Source organism: Monodon monoceros, unplaced genomic scaffold, assembly GCF_005190385.1.
Source record: "Monodon monoceros isolate NGI ecotype Baffin Bay Population unplaced genomic scaffold, NGI_Narwhal_1 Super_Scaffold_3, whole genome shotgun sequence".
NCBI classification, from domain to species: domain Eukaryota; kingdom Metazoa; phylum Chordata; class Mammalia; order Artiodactyla; family Monodontidae; genus Monodon; species Monodon monoceros.
Genome location: NW_021703780.1, coordinates 66,550,027 through 66,564,736, shown reverse-complemented (window position 1 = coordinate 66,564,736; position 14,710 = coordinate 66,550,027). Strand labels below are relative to the sequence as shown.

The following is a 14,710-nucleotide window of genomic DNA, read 5'->3' as shown; positions in this document are numbered from 1 at the left end:
AAAAAGTAAAGAAGTGCTCAAAACCAAACCAAACCAAACCAAAATGAAACACACAATAATGGCAGTATGTGAAAAGGAATAGGAGTCCCAATGGCCAAAGCTAGAACAATCTGAGCAACAAAATAAAGTAGTATTGGATTATAAACCAAAGTATAATATACATATCCATGAGTCCACACTGATATAAATGGTTGAATAAATAAATACGTGGGAGAGGATAGGTAAATCTCCCATGCTGAAGAATTCCAAATAATACATGTAGATAATCTGTCCTTAAAAAGGGAGGGGGCATAAATCCCCACTCATTAATTGTGGGCTGAACAGAGTGGCTTCTTTCCAAAACTTACAGTACATAAAGGGGGAAAAGGAGTAACTTTTTCTGGAAAAACTTGGCAAACACTAACTTGGCCAGATGACCAAGATCAACATCAACAGTGATAAGTCATGTTGATCGTATGTAACTTCAATTTGATGCGATGAAAATGGCACTTTACCTGTGTGGTCTTCCTCCCTCAAACCCATAACTCCAGTCTAATCATAAGAAAAACATCAAGGACTTCCCTGGTGGCTCAGTGGTTAAGAATCCGCCTGCCAATGCAGGGGACACGGGTTCGAGCCCTGGTCCGGGAAGATCCCACATGCCACGGAGCAACTAAGCCTGTGTGCCACAACTACTGAGCCTGTGCTCTAGAGCCCGTGAGGCACAACCACTGAAGTCCGCGTTCCTAGAGCCCGTGCTCGGCAACAAGAGAAGCCACTGCAATGAGAAGCCCGTGCACCTCAACAAAGAGTAGCCCCTGCTCTCCGCAACTAGAGAAAGCCAGCATGCAGCAACAAAGACCCAATGTAGCCAAAAATAAATTTTAAAAAGAAAAGAAAAGAAAAACATCAGACAAATCCCAATTGAGGGGCACTCTACAAAACACCTGACCAGGGCTTCCCTGGTGGCGCAGTGGTTAAGAATCTGCCTGCCAATACAGGGGACACGGGTTTGAGCCCTGGTCTGGGAAGATCCCACATGCCACGGACCAACTAAGCCCGTGCACCACAACTACGGAGCCTGTGCACTACAGCCCGCGAGCCTCAACTACTGAGCCCACGTGCCACAACTACTGAAGCCCATGTGCCTAGAGCCTGTGCTCCACAACAAGAGAAACCACCGCAATGAGAAGCCCGCGCACTGCAATGAAGAGTAGCCCCCACTCGCCGCAACTAGAGAAAGCCTGCATGCAGCAATGAAGACCCAACGCAGCCAAAAATAAAGTAAATGAATTTATTTTTTAAAAAAGAGAATAAACAATGAACAGGAGGACTTCCCTGGTGGCACAGTGGTTAAGAATCAGCCTCCCGATGCGGGGGACACGGATTTGAGCCCTGGTCCGGGAAGATCCCACATGCCGCGGAGCAACTAAGCCCGTGTGCCACAACTACTGAGCCTCCGCTCTAGAGCCCGTGAGCCACAACTACTGAGCCTGAGTGCCACAACTACTGAAGCCCGCGCACCCTAGAGCCCATGCTCTGCAACAAAAGAAGCCACCGCAATGAGGAGCCCAGGCACTGCAATGAAGAGTAGCCCCCACTCGCCGCAACTAGAGAAAGCCCACGTGCAGCAATGAAGACCCAACGCAGCAAAAATAAATAAAATTTTTAAAAATGTACAGGTGAGGAAAAATAGTCATAGTGTACCACTTGACTCAGCACTGAAGGTTAATTTAACAAAAATTGTGATGCAATTATAAAAGATGGAAGGAATGAACATGGGAAGGTTTTAAAGGTGCTAGATCTTTATGTAATATGGTAGTACGTCAAAAGTGTCTAAGATTAATATATCAAGAAATGGCTAAAAAATGTGGAGAGTAGTTGCCTTTAGGGAATAGGACTGGGGGTAGTGAAGGATGAATCAAGAGAGTATTTTTCATTATAATCCCTTTAGTATTTCTTGATTTCTTTTTGAAGTATTATTTTGACCCCCACCGCCTCCTTGTGATTCCAAATAAATCTGGTCAAATCCAAATCACTGTGCACATTCAGATGTAAGTCTCCGGGGGTCAGCAACATTTAAACCAAGTTCGCAGCGAGACCCCGCGAACTCGGCACCTGGCAATGGTCCTGAGTTTCCCCCACTAATCCAAATCCCATAAAATCATTAAAAACAAACAAATGTTCTATTCAATTTATCCCAAGACCTTCTGCCAGGTTTCTGTCCTAGCTGTCTTGCCTAATGTCCTGGCATGGCCCCCTTACCTGAGCTAGAAATGCCCGAGCCACCAGACGGGAGGGTTTGAGTGGAGGTGTGTTAGGGTTAGGAAGGTATGCTAAAGACCAGGCTGCCTGGAGTGAGTGGAGCCCCTTCTGTCTCACGTGAGCACGGCAGTCCCTGGCCTTTGAGTCCAGGGCGCCAAGCCTTGCAATAGTGGCCTATTCTCAGTCCAGTGTGTTCTCCTTTGCTGGCTCACTTTCCTGATGAGATCCTGTGTGTTTATTTGCACAACGATGAAATTTCTGTCCCCGCAAAGTCGGTTTATCTGCAAAATACTTCCCTCCAAAGCAACATGTCTAAGTTGAAAGTTCTACACTTAATTCACTGAATTTTATAGAGTAGAAAGGTGCATTTTCCTATTCCTTCACTCTACCCTCCAGATTCCTTAGTATGCTAGATAAATTCCAGAGTGAATGCATAAGGAGACACCAATGGAGAGAAAACTTTTATTTGTATAATAACAAACGTGGGTGAAGTCAGAAGAGGTATATGAGAACAAGATCAAGGTGGAATAATCTTGGTGGAAAAAGAGTAGAAAAGGCCCTCTGGGAATCAGGCAGAAAGAGCAGAGGTGCTCTCAAAGCCACAAATGCATCCTGTGGTTGGCATCAGGACTCTGCTCTGAACTCAGGTTCCCCTGGGACTTCTCTTTCTTTGGTTCAGAGTCTCACTGCTAGCCCCCTTTCCTTGACTCACAGTGCCAAAGTGCTCCCTCCCCCAAACCTGATGGAGGAACACAGCTTTGTACTCAAATGTGCTTGGCAGCGACTAATCAGAAACTGTTACTTGGACTTTTTGCAGCTCTTAGTGATTTTGACACCCTTGGATCGCCAGGAGTGGCCCCTCGTCCTGCAACCAGAGGACTCTGGTTTTTCTAATGAGGAAGAGCCTGGTCAGTCAGTCGAAGAAGGGCCCGGATTCTCTTCCAGGCTGATGTCTCTGCAAAAATGCCCCCTGGAGTGGAAAGTGCTGTTGCAACAGGGGATGTCACCTGAGTTTTCAGGTGTGTAGTCTGTGGTGAAAGAAAGGTGGGAGAGGCAAACTCGACCCTCTGTCTCTCTCCCAGGCACAGGTCCTTATGCCCCTCCCTAGCCGATTTCCTCCCCAAACTAAAGTACCAACTAAAAGTCCCCATCTGATAGCACACCCTCCTCCTTTCCCAGGCACCATAAGTCCCCCGGACCCCTGACCCCCACCCCAGTTCTGAGACCAGACCACCCCTCCAGTCCCACCTGTGGCTTCAGCAGCAGGCGCACACTCCTCGCACTCCCATTTCTTACAGCTGGATCTGAGAGAGGAGCAGTCCCTATGGGTTCCGTGGGATCCACATGTAGCACACAGAATGAGGCTCCACCTCCTATAGGAAGAGCCAAGGGAGGGTTGTGGGACAAATTTAACACTCACTACCACTCTTGGAATGTTCGCTGCAGGCCAGGCCTTTGATGAGGGCTCCCTAGGTATCTTTACTACACATTTTACCCGTGACGGAGATGTGGCTGAGTGCTGATCCCAAGACCTGCCGTCAGGCACAGCCACTCGCAAGGTAGATCGTGGAAGGAACTGGCCCTGAGTGTCTCTCCATGGGGCACAAGGAGAGTAGACCCTGCAGAGAGACCTGTTCACTTGTACATGAGTGAGTCCTGAGCTGATTAAGGATGGGACTCAGCAGCTATGTTCATCCTGAGGTCTGTAGACAAAAGTAAATTTCTTGCGCTTGATAACTGTGCAAGATCTAAGATGGCCCTGATGAGAGATCTTTCTGGCTATGAGGCTTTTCCTACCCTTCATCCTCAAAGCTGTCTCTGCCTTGTTCATACACACAGATGGGGGCATCACAATGCTGATAGAGCTCATACAACTCCGAGAAAGCCCCTGGCTCAAGTTCCCAGGCAGCGTCTCTGCAGTGGGAGAAGAAACAGTGAGTAAAGGACATATAATCGGGTGGTAAAACCTTTGTTCAACAGAACAAAGAAGTTCAACAGATTGCCTGAATACTTTCAGCAAGGCGGGGCTAGTGGCCTGGCAGTGGGAGAGGGGTGAAGCAGATAAGTGGAACACAGGTGTTCCTTAGTTCCACACTGGAATTCAAGAACCCAAGGAATTCTGACCCCCAAAGCACCTTTTTCAGAAACATGCCCACCACCCCTGCTTCACCCTCCCCCCGTTTCTTTTTATAATTGAAAAGCTCTCCCTCCACCCTTCCCTCTTCACTGTACATCAGTGCTTCTGCTGCTTCCTCATTCTCTGAACTATCTTCACACTCACCTTCTCTCTAGAAACCTAGGCAACCCACTTCCGGGCTCAATTCCTGCTATAAAGTTTCTACTACCTGTCTGGAATATGAATTCCCATTCTTAGCATTTCTTGAGGAAATTCTTCTCGATTGTTGCAATGTGGACATTTGAAGAAATGCTTTGCTGACGTGTGGGCATATTTCTGTAAGATAAACATGGAAGATAGTGTTTGTAAAAACACTATCTTTGCACACATTCTTCCCACCCCGCACCCTCGTCTCACAAAGAGGATGTTGCTAGGAGAGCTTGACTAAGGGTTACAGGACAAGGAATATGGATGGGCTGAGGAGAGGGCTGCAAATCCAGGCGTCACACCAGGGACCAAAAGCTCAAGAGAGTGCCCAGGAGTGCCTCAGCTGTCATCTCCAGTCATGGGGCCTGGCAGTCCTCGACCCAGTAGGGGTCAGGTACCAAGAATACATGTTTCCCTTTCCTTCAATCCCAGGAAGCATGGCTGATTTTGAGGCTACTTGACTCATTCTAGGATAAACTCATTCGCTCCAGCCATCCTGAGGATTTTGTTCAGTCTAAATCTTATGGTAAAGTCCTACAGGTCAAGGATACCCAGAGACCAGGCTAACTTTCCTCTGGAATCAGTCCTGTATACAGGCCTGCAGCACAGAGCACAAAAGCTGAGATTGCCTGTGCATTCCCAGGGTGCTCAGAACTGGGCCATTGTGCAGGGTCCCCAGTCCAGGGAAAGCCCCACCTGTATGCACTTGCGGTGGTAGATAGTTTGGCTACAGCACGGACTCTGGATGTTTTCAACACTTGCTTGGACTAAGTCTTCACAGCACAAGACACAGCTTTCATCCCCCACATTCTCCCATCGGATGTCCTGTGTTGGGCGATGTTTCCCACAAAATGATCTGTGGTAGAGTAAATAGACTTGGTTTCTGGTTTGTCACTGATGCAGTTTTCCAGCTGCCCGGCCTAGGAAGGGCAATCAACCACCCAGGCCAGTGTCCACTGAACCTCCACACTAATGGGGGAGGAGGAGGAGCAGGGCGAAGAACAGCCACATTCCTTCTCATAGCTGCTTTCCCACTGAGCAAAGCTCCTGGGACTGTCTCCACAGCCTCCTGCTCCTGAAAGCCCCACTTAGTTCTGAGCAGCTAAGAACCCCAGCTGTTTGTAATTTAAGGAGGGGATGGGAAGCAAGAAGCAATCCCTGTGAAATCGCCAAGTCAAGATACTGTTTCTCATTATTGAATGGAGGGACAGATTCTCTGGTGAATCAAAACAGGCCCGTGAGAACTGGACTCTGATTTCATGAGATGCTAAATAACAAATTGCAAAAGGGCAGCCCAACTTTCCTCCTTCATCACTCACTTGTACTCTCCAAAAAATTGTGAAAGGCAACCCCTTTCCTGGCCACAAGGAAAATGGAAGCTCCTGAGGCACTGATCCTTCTGGCACTTGATGGCAGCTCCCTTTTTCTTGCACACAAAGCAGATCTGCAAATGAGATCCCAGGCAGTGCTCAGGGCCCCAAAACAGACAGACATTCTGTGGCACATCATTCTACGGAATGGAAATTTTTTGAAGCAACAGCCATTCTTCTTCCTCAGTGGACCTAGAAGCTCTAGGGTTTGCCGAAGCTGAGCTCCAAGCAGCACTGAATTCTTTTTGGCTTTCTCAGGATGTTGCTCCCTCTCCTCACTTAGGATACTATACCCTAGAGAAGCATGGAACTTAAGAGAAGGACCAGTGGGAAATTCAAGAGTCCTCTGACTTTTAAACTAGCAACTAGGGAAAAGAATAGAAACAGGGATGATGAGAGGAGTATGAGAAGAGGCCTACCCCAAGGCCCCCATTTCAGGGGATTCTAACCTTCCTAGAGGCCCGGGATGCCTCCTTTTTGATGTCCTCAGGCAGGAATCCATAGAAACCTCTATTGGACTGGCCCCTCTGAGGCAGCTTGCTAGATAGGATCTAGAAGGTCAGCAGAACCAGGCTGTCAACACTGATGATCAGTGAAACAGTGCAGTGGGTGATGACAGGGTAAGAGAGCTGAGAAACAGAGCTTGGTGGAATATATATGCATTTACAGGGTAATTTATTTACTTAACAAGCCCTTACATAGCATAAGTGTTGGGTGCTCTAAGTGCTTTTCAAGTATTAACTCATTTAATCCTTGTAACAACCTTAAGAGGTAGGTACTATCATCATCCCCATTTTATAGGAGAAATAACGTGACAGGATCAAGAGCCCAGAACCTGGGCTCCTACCCACCTTTGTGCTACTCGGCCTTTCATTCACTGAGCACTGCTTTTGTGTGCTGAGCACTTTGGAGAAACATTCCCTGTATAGTGACTCATTGTCTGCTCACCACAACCCTGTGATACAGATGCCATTGTGATCCTCATCTTAGAGGCCACTGAGGTGTAGCGCAGCAAGTGACCCGGCTGGGGTCACCCAGAAAGGAGGCAGCAGAGTCGCCTTCACATGTGAGCCCACAGAACCCACACTCTCACTCTCCCGCTGTACTGCCCCTCAGTACAGAGTAAATACTCTTCTCAGAGTGTATTCTCCACAGAAAGGGAAACAGGGCTTTCAAATCTCCTGTCTGTAGTCATTCTGCCTTATAGGGGAAGGGGAGGAATTGAACTTTTCTTTAAAAACATACTTTAAAGGACCTTTTGTTTCTGAAAAGCCCCCAAAGCAGAGTCTAGAATGGGAAATCAAGGGAAAAGAAGCTAAACTGTTAGGTACCCATGAACAATGAACGTGTACATAATTTGGAAGAATGTCATACCTGAGCCCCACCCCAAGAAGCTTCCAAAAATATTAAGGAGGGTGCTGGACCTACTGCAGCAGTTACATGTAATATGTAATGGGGGCTGAGGTTATCTTATTTTAACATTATAGAAAAAGTGAGCCTACAAGGTTGGATGACTTGAGGATGCTTGAATTATATCCCAATTAGGCTTAAAACATATCTATGTTAACAGTCTCTCAAGGCTTTAGGACTATATGAGTCCTTTTAAGTATTAATATTTTCTACAATGAACATGTATAATTTCTACAAACAGAAAAATCAGTAGTGAAAGATTAAAAATAATCTAAATGTCCTTTAACAGGAGTTTAATACTTTTTGGTACACCTGTACCATGGAATACCAATTAGCTATTAAAAAAGTGTTCTAGGGCTTCCCTGGTGGCGCAGTGGTTGAGAGTCTGCCTGCCGATGCAGGGGACGCGGGTTCGTGCCCCGGTCCAGGAAGATCCCACATGCCGCAGAGCGGCTGGGCCCGTGAGCCATGGCCGCTGAGCCTGCGCATCCGGAGCCTGTGCTCCGCAACGGGTGAGACCACAACAGTGAGAGGCCCGCGTACTGCAAAAAAAAAAAAAAAAAGTGTTCTATATGGAAACAGCTCCATAAATATATGAGGTAAAAAAAAGTAAAATACAAAACACTGTGTATAGTATGTTTATTTTATGTTGAAAATGTATATGCTTATAAATGCATTGAAATTAAACAAGACCTGACACCAAAACAAGACAGAACTTACAGGAGTGTAAAAGCACACACCAATTTTTCTCATGAGCATAGATACAAAAATGAAACAAAATATTGAATCCAGCACCATATAAAAAGGATTATACATCATGACCAGGCAGAATTTGTACCAGAAATGCAAGATTAGTTTAACATTAAAGTATTCAATCAATGTAACAAATCACATTCACAAAATAAAGAAGAAAAATCATGATCATCTCAACAGATGCAGAAAAAGCATCTGACAAATTCAGCACACATTCATAATACCCTCAGCAAACCAGAAATAAAAGGGAACTTCTCCAATCTGATAAAAAGCATCTAAGAAAAACCTACAGCTGACATCATATTTAGTGGTGAAAAATTGGATGCTGTCCTCTAATGTTAGGAACAAGACACAATATTCACTCATACAACTTCTTTTCAACACTAGATTGAAGTTCCCAGCTATTACAATAAGGCAAGAAGAAGAATTAAAAGACATAAAGATTGGAAAGAAAGAACTGCCTTATTCACACGTGATTGTGTACACAGGAAATCCTAAGGCATTTACAAAAAAATTAAAAAATAAAAACTACTGAACTAATAAGTGAATTTAACAAGTTTGCAGATACAAAATCAATGTACAAAAATAAATTGCATTTCTGTACACCAGCAACAAACTTGAAATAAAATTTTAAAATATCATTTATAATAGCATAGAAATCACAAAATATTTAGGAATACATTTAACAAAATTTGTGCAAGACTTCTTCACTAAAAAAAAAAAAATTGCTGAGATAAATTTTAAAAGACACAAATTAATGGGGAAATATATCATGTCCATGGACTGGAAGATTCAATATTGTTTGTCAATTCTTCCCAAATTGATCCATAAATTCAATGCAATCCCTATCACTATCCCAACAGGCTTTTTTTTAAACAAAAAATTGACAAACTAAATATAAAATGTATATGGAAAAGGAAAGCACCCGATAGCCAAAGCAATCTTGGAAAAGACTGCAGAACAAGACTTAATTTCAAGATGCTGTAAAGCCACAATAATCAAAACAGTGTGGTATTGGTAAGGATCAACACACAGATCTATGACATAAAATAAATCATCCAGATCCACAGATACATGGTCAACTGATTTTGACAAAGGCACTGAGGTAATTCAATGGGTAGGCAAAGATTTCTTGGGACACACAAACAAGCACTAACCATAAAAGGAAAAACAGATAAACTGGACTTCATCAAAATTAAAAACTTTTGTTCTTCGAAAGACATCATTAAGAAAATAAAAAGGCAGGGGGAAGGGGCAGCAGGCACCATGTTGGGCCATGAAGGTGGCAAGAAGAAGTCCTTGAAGCAGCCCAAGAAGCAAGCCAAGGAGATGGGCAAGGAAGATAAGGCACTCAAGCAGAAAAAGGAGGAGGAGCAGAAGAAACTCGAGGAGCTAAAAGGGAAGGCTGCGGGGAAAGGCCCCCTGGCCACAGGTGGAATTAAGAAATCTGGCAAAAAGTAAGCTGTTCCTGAAATTCCTTGGTGGTCCAGTGGTTAAGGCTTGGCGCTTTCACTGCCATGGGCCCGGGTTCGATGCCTGGCCAGGGAACTAAGATCCCACAAGCTGCACAGCGTGGCCAAAAAATAAGTAAAATAAAATTTTTAAAAAGTAAGCTGTTCCTTGTGCCTGAGGCAATGATGATTCCATTCCTGTTTAAACATCTGGATTCCCTGCCATAACATCTGTCACCACCTATAGCTATAGCTTGGAACCTTTTGTACATTTAAGAATAAATTTTTGTAAAAAAAAAAGAAAATCATACAGTGGCTCATCTTGTCTATAGTTTTTCTCAGCCATTTTCTACCTTAGCTATGAGATCCGCATAAACCCAGCACCGAATCCTGCCAAAGTGTGTTCCTAAGTCCTTGTTCTATCCTGAATTCTGCATCACCTGGAATGAAACCAACTCATTTGAAAAATAAAAAGAAAATTAAAAGGCAAATCACAGACTGGGAGAAAATAGTAAAAACACATCTCTGAAAAAGGATTTGTAGCCAGAATATACCTGTGCCCCCGGCAATGGAAGTGCGGAGTCTTGACCACTGGACTGCCAGGGAAATCCCAAAACAACTCAACTTCTAAAATGGACAAAATATTTGTACCTACACTTCACAAACGGAAACATGTGAATGGCCAATAAGCACACAAAAAGAAGCTCAACATTTTAGGTCATCAGAAAAATGCAAATTAAAACAGCAGTGAGATACCAAAACACACTTAGTAGAATGGCTAAAATTAAAAAGACTAACAACAACAAGTTGGGACAAGAATATTGTGCAAACAGAAATCTCATAAATTGCTAGTGGGATTGTAAACTGGTACAACCACTTTGGAAAGTGATCTGTCAACTTCACACAAAGTTAAACATAGTTAGTAATTTCACTCCTAGACATTTGCCCAAGAGAAGTGAAAACATGTTTTCACACAAAAAATTGTACGTGAATATGCGTAGCAGCTTTATTCATAATAGCCCCCAAATGAAAACAATTCAAATGTCCATCAGCAGGTGGATAAATAAGCAAATTATAATATATTCATACAACAGAATATAACTACACAATAAAAAGGCACAAGCTACCAACGCATGCAACATGGATCAGTCTTCAAAACACTGTGTTGAGTGAAAGAAGCCAGACACAAAAGAGTACAAATTGTATGGTTTCATTTATATGAAGTATAAGAATAGGCAAAAGTAACCTACGGATCAGAACAGTGATCACCTCTGAGGGAACTGACTGGAAGAGGGTAGGAGGGAATTTCTGGCCTGATGGAAATAATTATTTTGATGGGGGTAGTGTTTACATGGGGACATACTTTATATCCCCATGATATATGAGTTTATCAAAACTCACCAAACTGTATTCTTAAATGGGTACATTCTATAGCATACAAACTATACTTAATTTTAAAAGAATATCAGGAAAAAATAGCTGGAAGAACTGTTGGTAGAATTTGCTGCTGGGGAGAGGGAGAAGGACTGGGAATACTACTAGGGGAAGAGACTTTCTATTGTACATACTTTATACTGTTAGGATTTTACACCAGGTACACACATTACTTTTCAAAAATTAGATTTTAAAAGAAAAACAAGCAAACAGGGCAAAGGATCTGAGGCTGGACGCAAAAACAGAGCACAGACTGTACAGCAAAGCCATAGGACATTCAAAGCAAAGGGGGCCTTATACTCACAAGACAGAAATAATGCACACTGAGATTGTCTTTCTGAAGAAATTCCCCTAATTTTTCGGGATCCCCAGGTTCTTGAAGGCATAGCCGGCAAACTGGAAGAAAGGATGTTAGGAATTCATTTTGGGAGCATAACGATCTAAGTACAAGGAGGAGTACAGTACTGGGAAGAGGGTCATTTTGACAAGGAGGAGGTTGGGATGAAGTGTTATTTGATATCAGTTAGGTTTTCATATAATTTTAGCCACATCTGACGGAGTTGGCTGCAACTGCTCACTGAGATAAAAGATATACTTTTATCTCAAGTGGCTTTAATTAACTTGTTCCTTGAACTTTGGACATGACATTTAAAAATTACAGTCTCTGAGTTCTTCAGGATCTTAGAGATTCTGGGAAGGAACTGACAGTGAGAAGAGCAAGTTTGCTGCCCTACACAAGTGGCCTTTGCTGAGGTCGGGAGGCAGCAGCCAAACAGAACCTCCAGTCTTTCTTACCAGGCCCTGAAGAAGGCTTCCTCTGGGTTACTCTTCTTGTCCTGGCAGATTTTCTATACAAGAGATGGAAAAAGTACAAGGTAGTCTTTGAGGATCCTGTTGGCATCTCTTGTAACATTTCCCTCAAAATGCTATCCATGGGTCTGATGAAGGACCAAAATAGCTAAAGACTAAGACATCAGTTTTCTTCTTCCCTTTCATATTTTTTGAAAGCACAAAACATGCCCATGGAATTATGTGAATTAAGTGAGATCATAGCCATCTTTCTGTTCTAGTGCCTCTATTGCCTGTGTTGACTGAATGAATGCAAGAACAAACCCCCTTTTATTCTTTTACTGTTTCTCCTGTCACCTACCCTGAATCTCAGGTGGTACCATGTTCACAAGGCATAATAAAATGATACTAAAATTGATTAAGAATTTCCTATTGCTAGGCAATATTCTTGGCTCTTTATATGTATTAGCTCAGTGAATCTACAGAATGTTCTAAAAAGTGGGTGCTATTATTATGCATTTTCCAGATGAGGAAACTGAGGCCTAAAGAAATGAAATAACCTGTCCCAGGTCACCTAGTTAGCAAGTGTTAGAGCCAGGATATGACTCTAGGCAGAAGGGCTCCACAGCCAAGACTTTGCCCGTAGGGACATCCCTGGGAGGATAGGTTACTGGGCAGCTTCCCAGGGACCACTGGTGTATGCTTCAACACTAACCAACCTTAGCCTCCAAGACCAAGCAAAGGAGACAAAAAATGAAGCATATACTACAGGCCATTGGACAATTTCTCCCAAACTCTCTTAAGTTGCCTACTCTACCTCAATCTTTGATGTTCCTTCTTCTTTCCTTTTACAGTCTTCATTTGCTGCTGCCTATCTTGAATTCTTCTATACTATAATGAGAACAGTACCGGCTCTTCCAGCTATAAAAATAAACAAGTCAGCAATTAATTCTACATTTGGTTATCAAGTTCCACAGGGTCAAAGCAACAGTGCGCTTCACCTCCCCATGCATGTGACAGAATAAAAGCGACACGCCCAGTATCAATGCCAGTAATAGCCAATAATTATTAAATCATGCCCAGAACTGTTCTGGGCATTTTACATTTAACTCGAAAACCCCCCTGGCAATAGGTACCATTTTATCCCTATTTTCAAGATGACACTGAGGCACAGAGAGGTCACACAGAGGCACTTGCTCAAGATCACAGTTACTGATACACCACAGCGGTATGAGAACTTGGAACTATTGCTTGAACTGGCTAACTGGTTCTTTGTTCTCTTTGTGCCTACTAAATGTATGAGGTAGCACTCAGGAAAAATGCCTCCTTCTGCCCCAAGTTTAAGTTCCTTAATTCCACCCAGGAAAAGCTAGATTAGGTAGCTCTTTCCTAGGAAAAGGAGCCTGTGAGATTCTGGCTGCCTAAAGCGAGAACTCCCTCTAGTGAGAGCCAAGATATAACCCTGACAAATCACCCCTTGGCTCCTATTGCTTCTTTTCACCAGGCTCAGATGATCACTGAGGTCTGGCCTATTCTCAGCCTTCCTCTAGATGTGAACCAAGGTTAAAAGGCCCAGAAGTGGAAAAGACACCCTGCCACTCCTCCCCCGACCAATGTCAGCTGGCTATAAATTCAGTTTTCATTGGTTAAGGGGGAAATCCCTGAATGGGAAGGGGGACAAAAGAAATAAAAAGCACTCCTCTGAAGGAAGGACTGTGTCAAGTCAGGGGAGAGGAGAAGGATAGCATTTCTTAGGAGAATTGAGTGAATTAAGTCAGTCCAGGGACACACACTCCAGTACCCATGTCCTCAGACCACAGCTGGAGAGCATGAACATCTTTAGGGACTGTCAACTACTCTGCATGAACGTAACTACTCTGGCAACTAGCTGTTCTGCAAACTAGGGCTCCATCTCCTCTTCTAACCCATGAGTTGCATTTGCATTGGTAAATGACATTTGATGGCTTTTTACTCAACAAAAGCACTTGGACAGGCTGGAAGAGGAGACAGAAGGGCGTGCACTAGGGGATCCACTTTAGCTGGCTACTGAACAGTTCCGAGTCATTGGGGAAATCCAGATCTAGCAATAGAAATAAAACCTTGAAACGTCAGTTCTTTGAATCGCTGGACCAAGACGTTCCTTGAGCGGGATCCTGCGCACAGTGGTAGTTACAGGAAGACGCAAGGATCTTCAAAGCATGCGAGGAGGACGTTGCAAATGCTGGCTTCCACAAGCTGCTCAGTCTGAGATTTCCTAACCGAGCGGATGCTCCCTTGAAACGATTACCGAGTTGTTTCACTGGGTAAGTGCTGGGTAAAACTTGTTGAGAAAGTTAAAAATAAATAAGCGTGTTCGGCCCCGCCACCGCAAGAATAAACAATGATTTATTTGGAAAATACGAGTCGGTGTGGCCACAACCATCCCCCGGAGGTAACAGCCGAAGAAGAGGCTCAAGGAGCATCCCGCGGATGCCAGACCAGGCTCATGTCGCGCCTGCCGGGCTGCTGGTGCGAGGCCGGGCCGGAGGTCGCCTCAGCCGCTCACTCCTCACGGTGGCGCACGGGCGGCCGCTCCCGGCCGGGGCCGCCCGCCCAGCTATCGCCCAGGGCGCCGCTGTCCCGGAGCTTTATTCGTTGCCGCAAGCCGTGGTAGCTACCTCACGGGCCGCCGCCCCGTGCGGTGACTGCGCCGGCGAAGGGAGTGACAACGCAAACGGGGACTGGGTCACGAGGACTGCGACGCACAGAGACTGCAGCCGCTGGCAGCACAGCGACGCTCACGGTTGCGTAGAGTGGGACCGCTAACGGTAGCGCGCTAACGGCCGCGCGCCTGCCCCGCCCCTTCTCGCGCCACCCGCGCTCTAGCTCCGCCCCGTCCTCTCGCCCTGCACTCCCGCGCGAGTTCGCCGGCGTCTGGAGTCGAAACTGCAGAAGAC

General features: G+C 44.7%; 1 protein-coding gene and 1 pseudogene across 1 annotated transcript; one reads left to right on the top strand and one right to left on the bottom strand.

Moving 5' to 3' along the window:
• Positions 1 to 2,692: 2,692 nt before the first annotated feature.
• Positions 2,693 to 14,526, bottom strand: PHF7 (PHD finger protein 7). Its single transcript, XM_029243261.1, has 11 exons — positions 13,874 to 14,526; positions 12,592 to 12,695; positions 11,781 to 11,833; positions 11,290 to 11,381; positions 6,387 to 6,488; positions 5,887 to 6,011; positions 5,264 to 5,423; positions 4,590 to 4,696; positions 4,042 to 4,158; positions 3,493 to 3,617; positions 2,693 to 3,272 (listed from the first exon to the last, which is right to left on the bottom strand). Exons 2-11 carry the CDS (start codon positions 12,633 to 12,635, stop codon positions 3,154 to 3,156), a joined length of 1,044 nt encoding a protein of 347 aa, XP_029099094.1. The 5' UTR covers positions 12,636 to 12,695; positions 13,874 to 14,526; the 3' UTR covers positions 2,693 to 3,153.
• LOC114907523 lies at positions 9,139 to 11,491 on the top strand (annotated as a pseudogene).
• Positions 14,527 to 14,710: the final 184 nt, after the last annotated feature.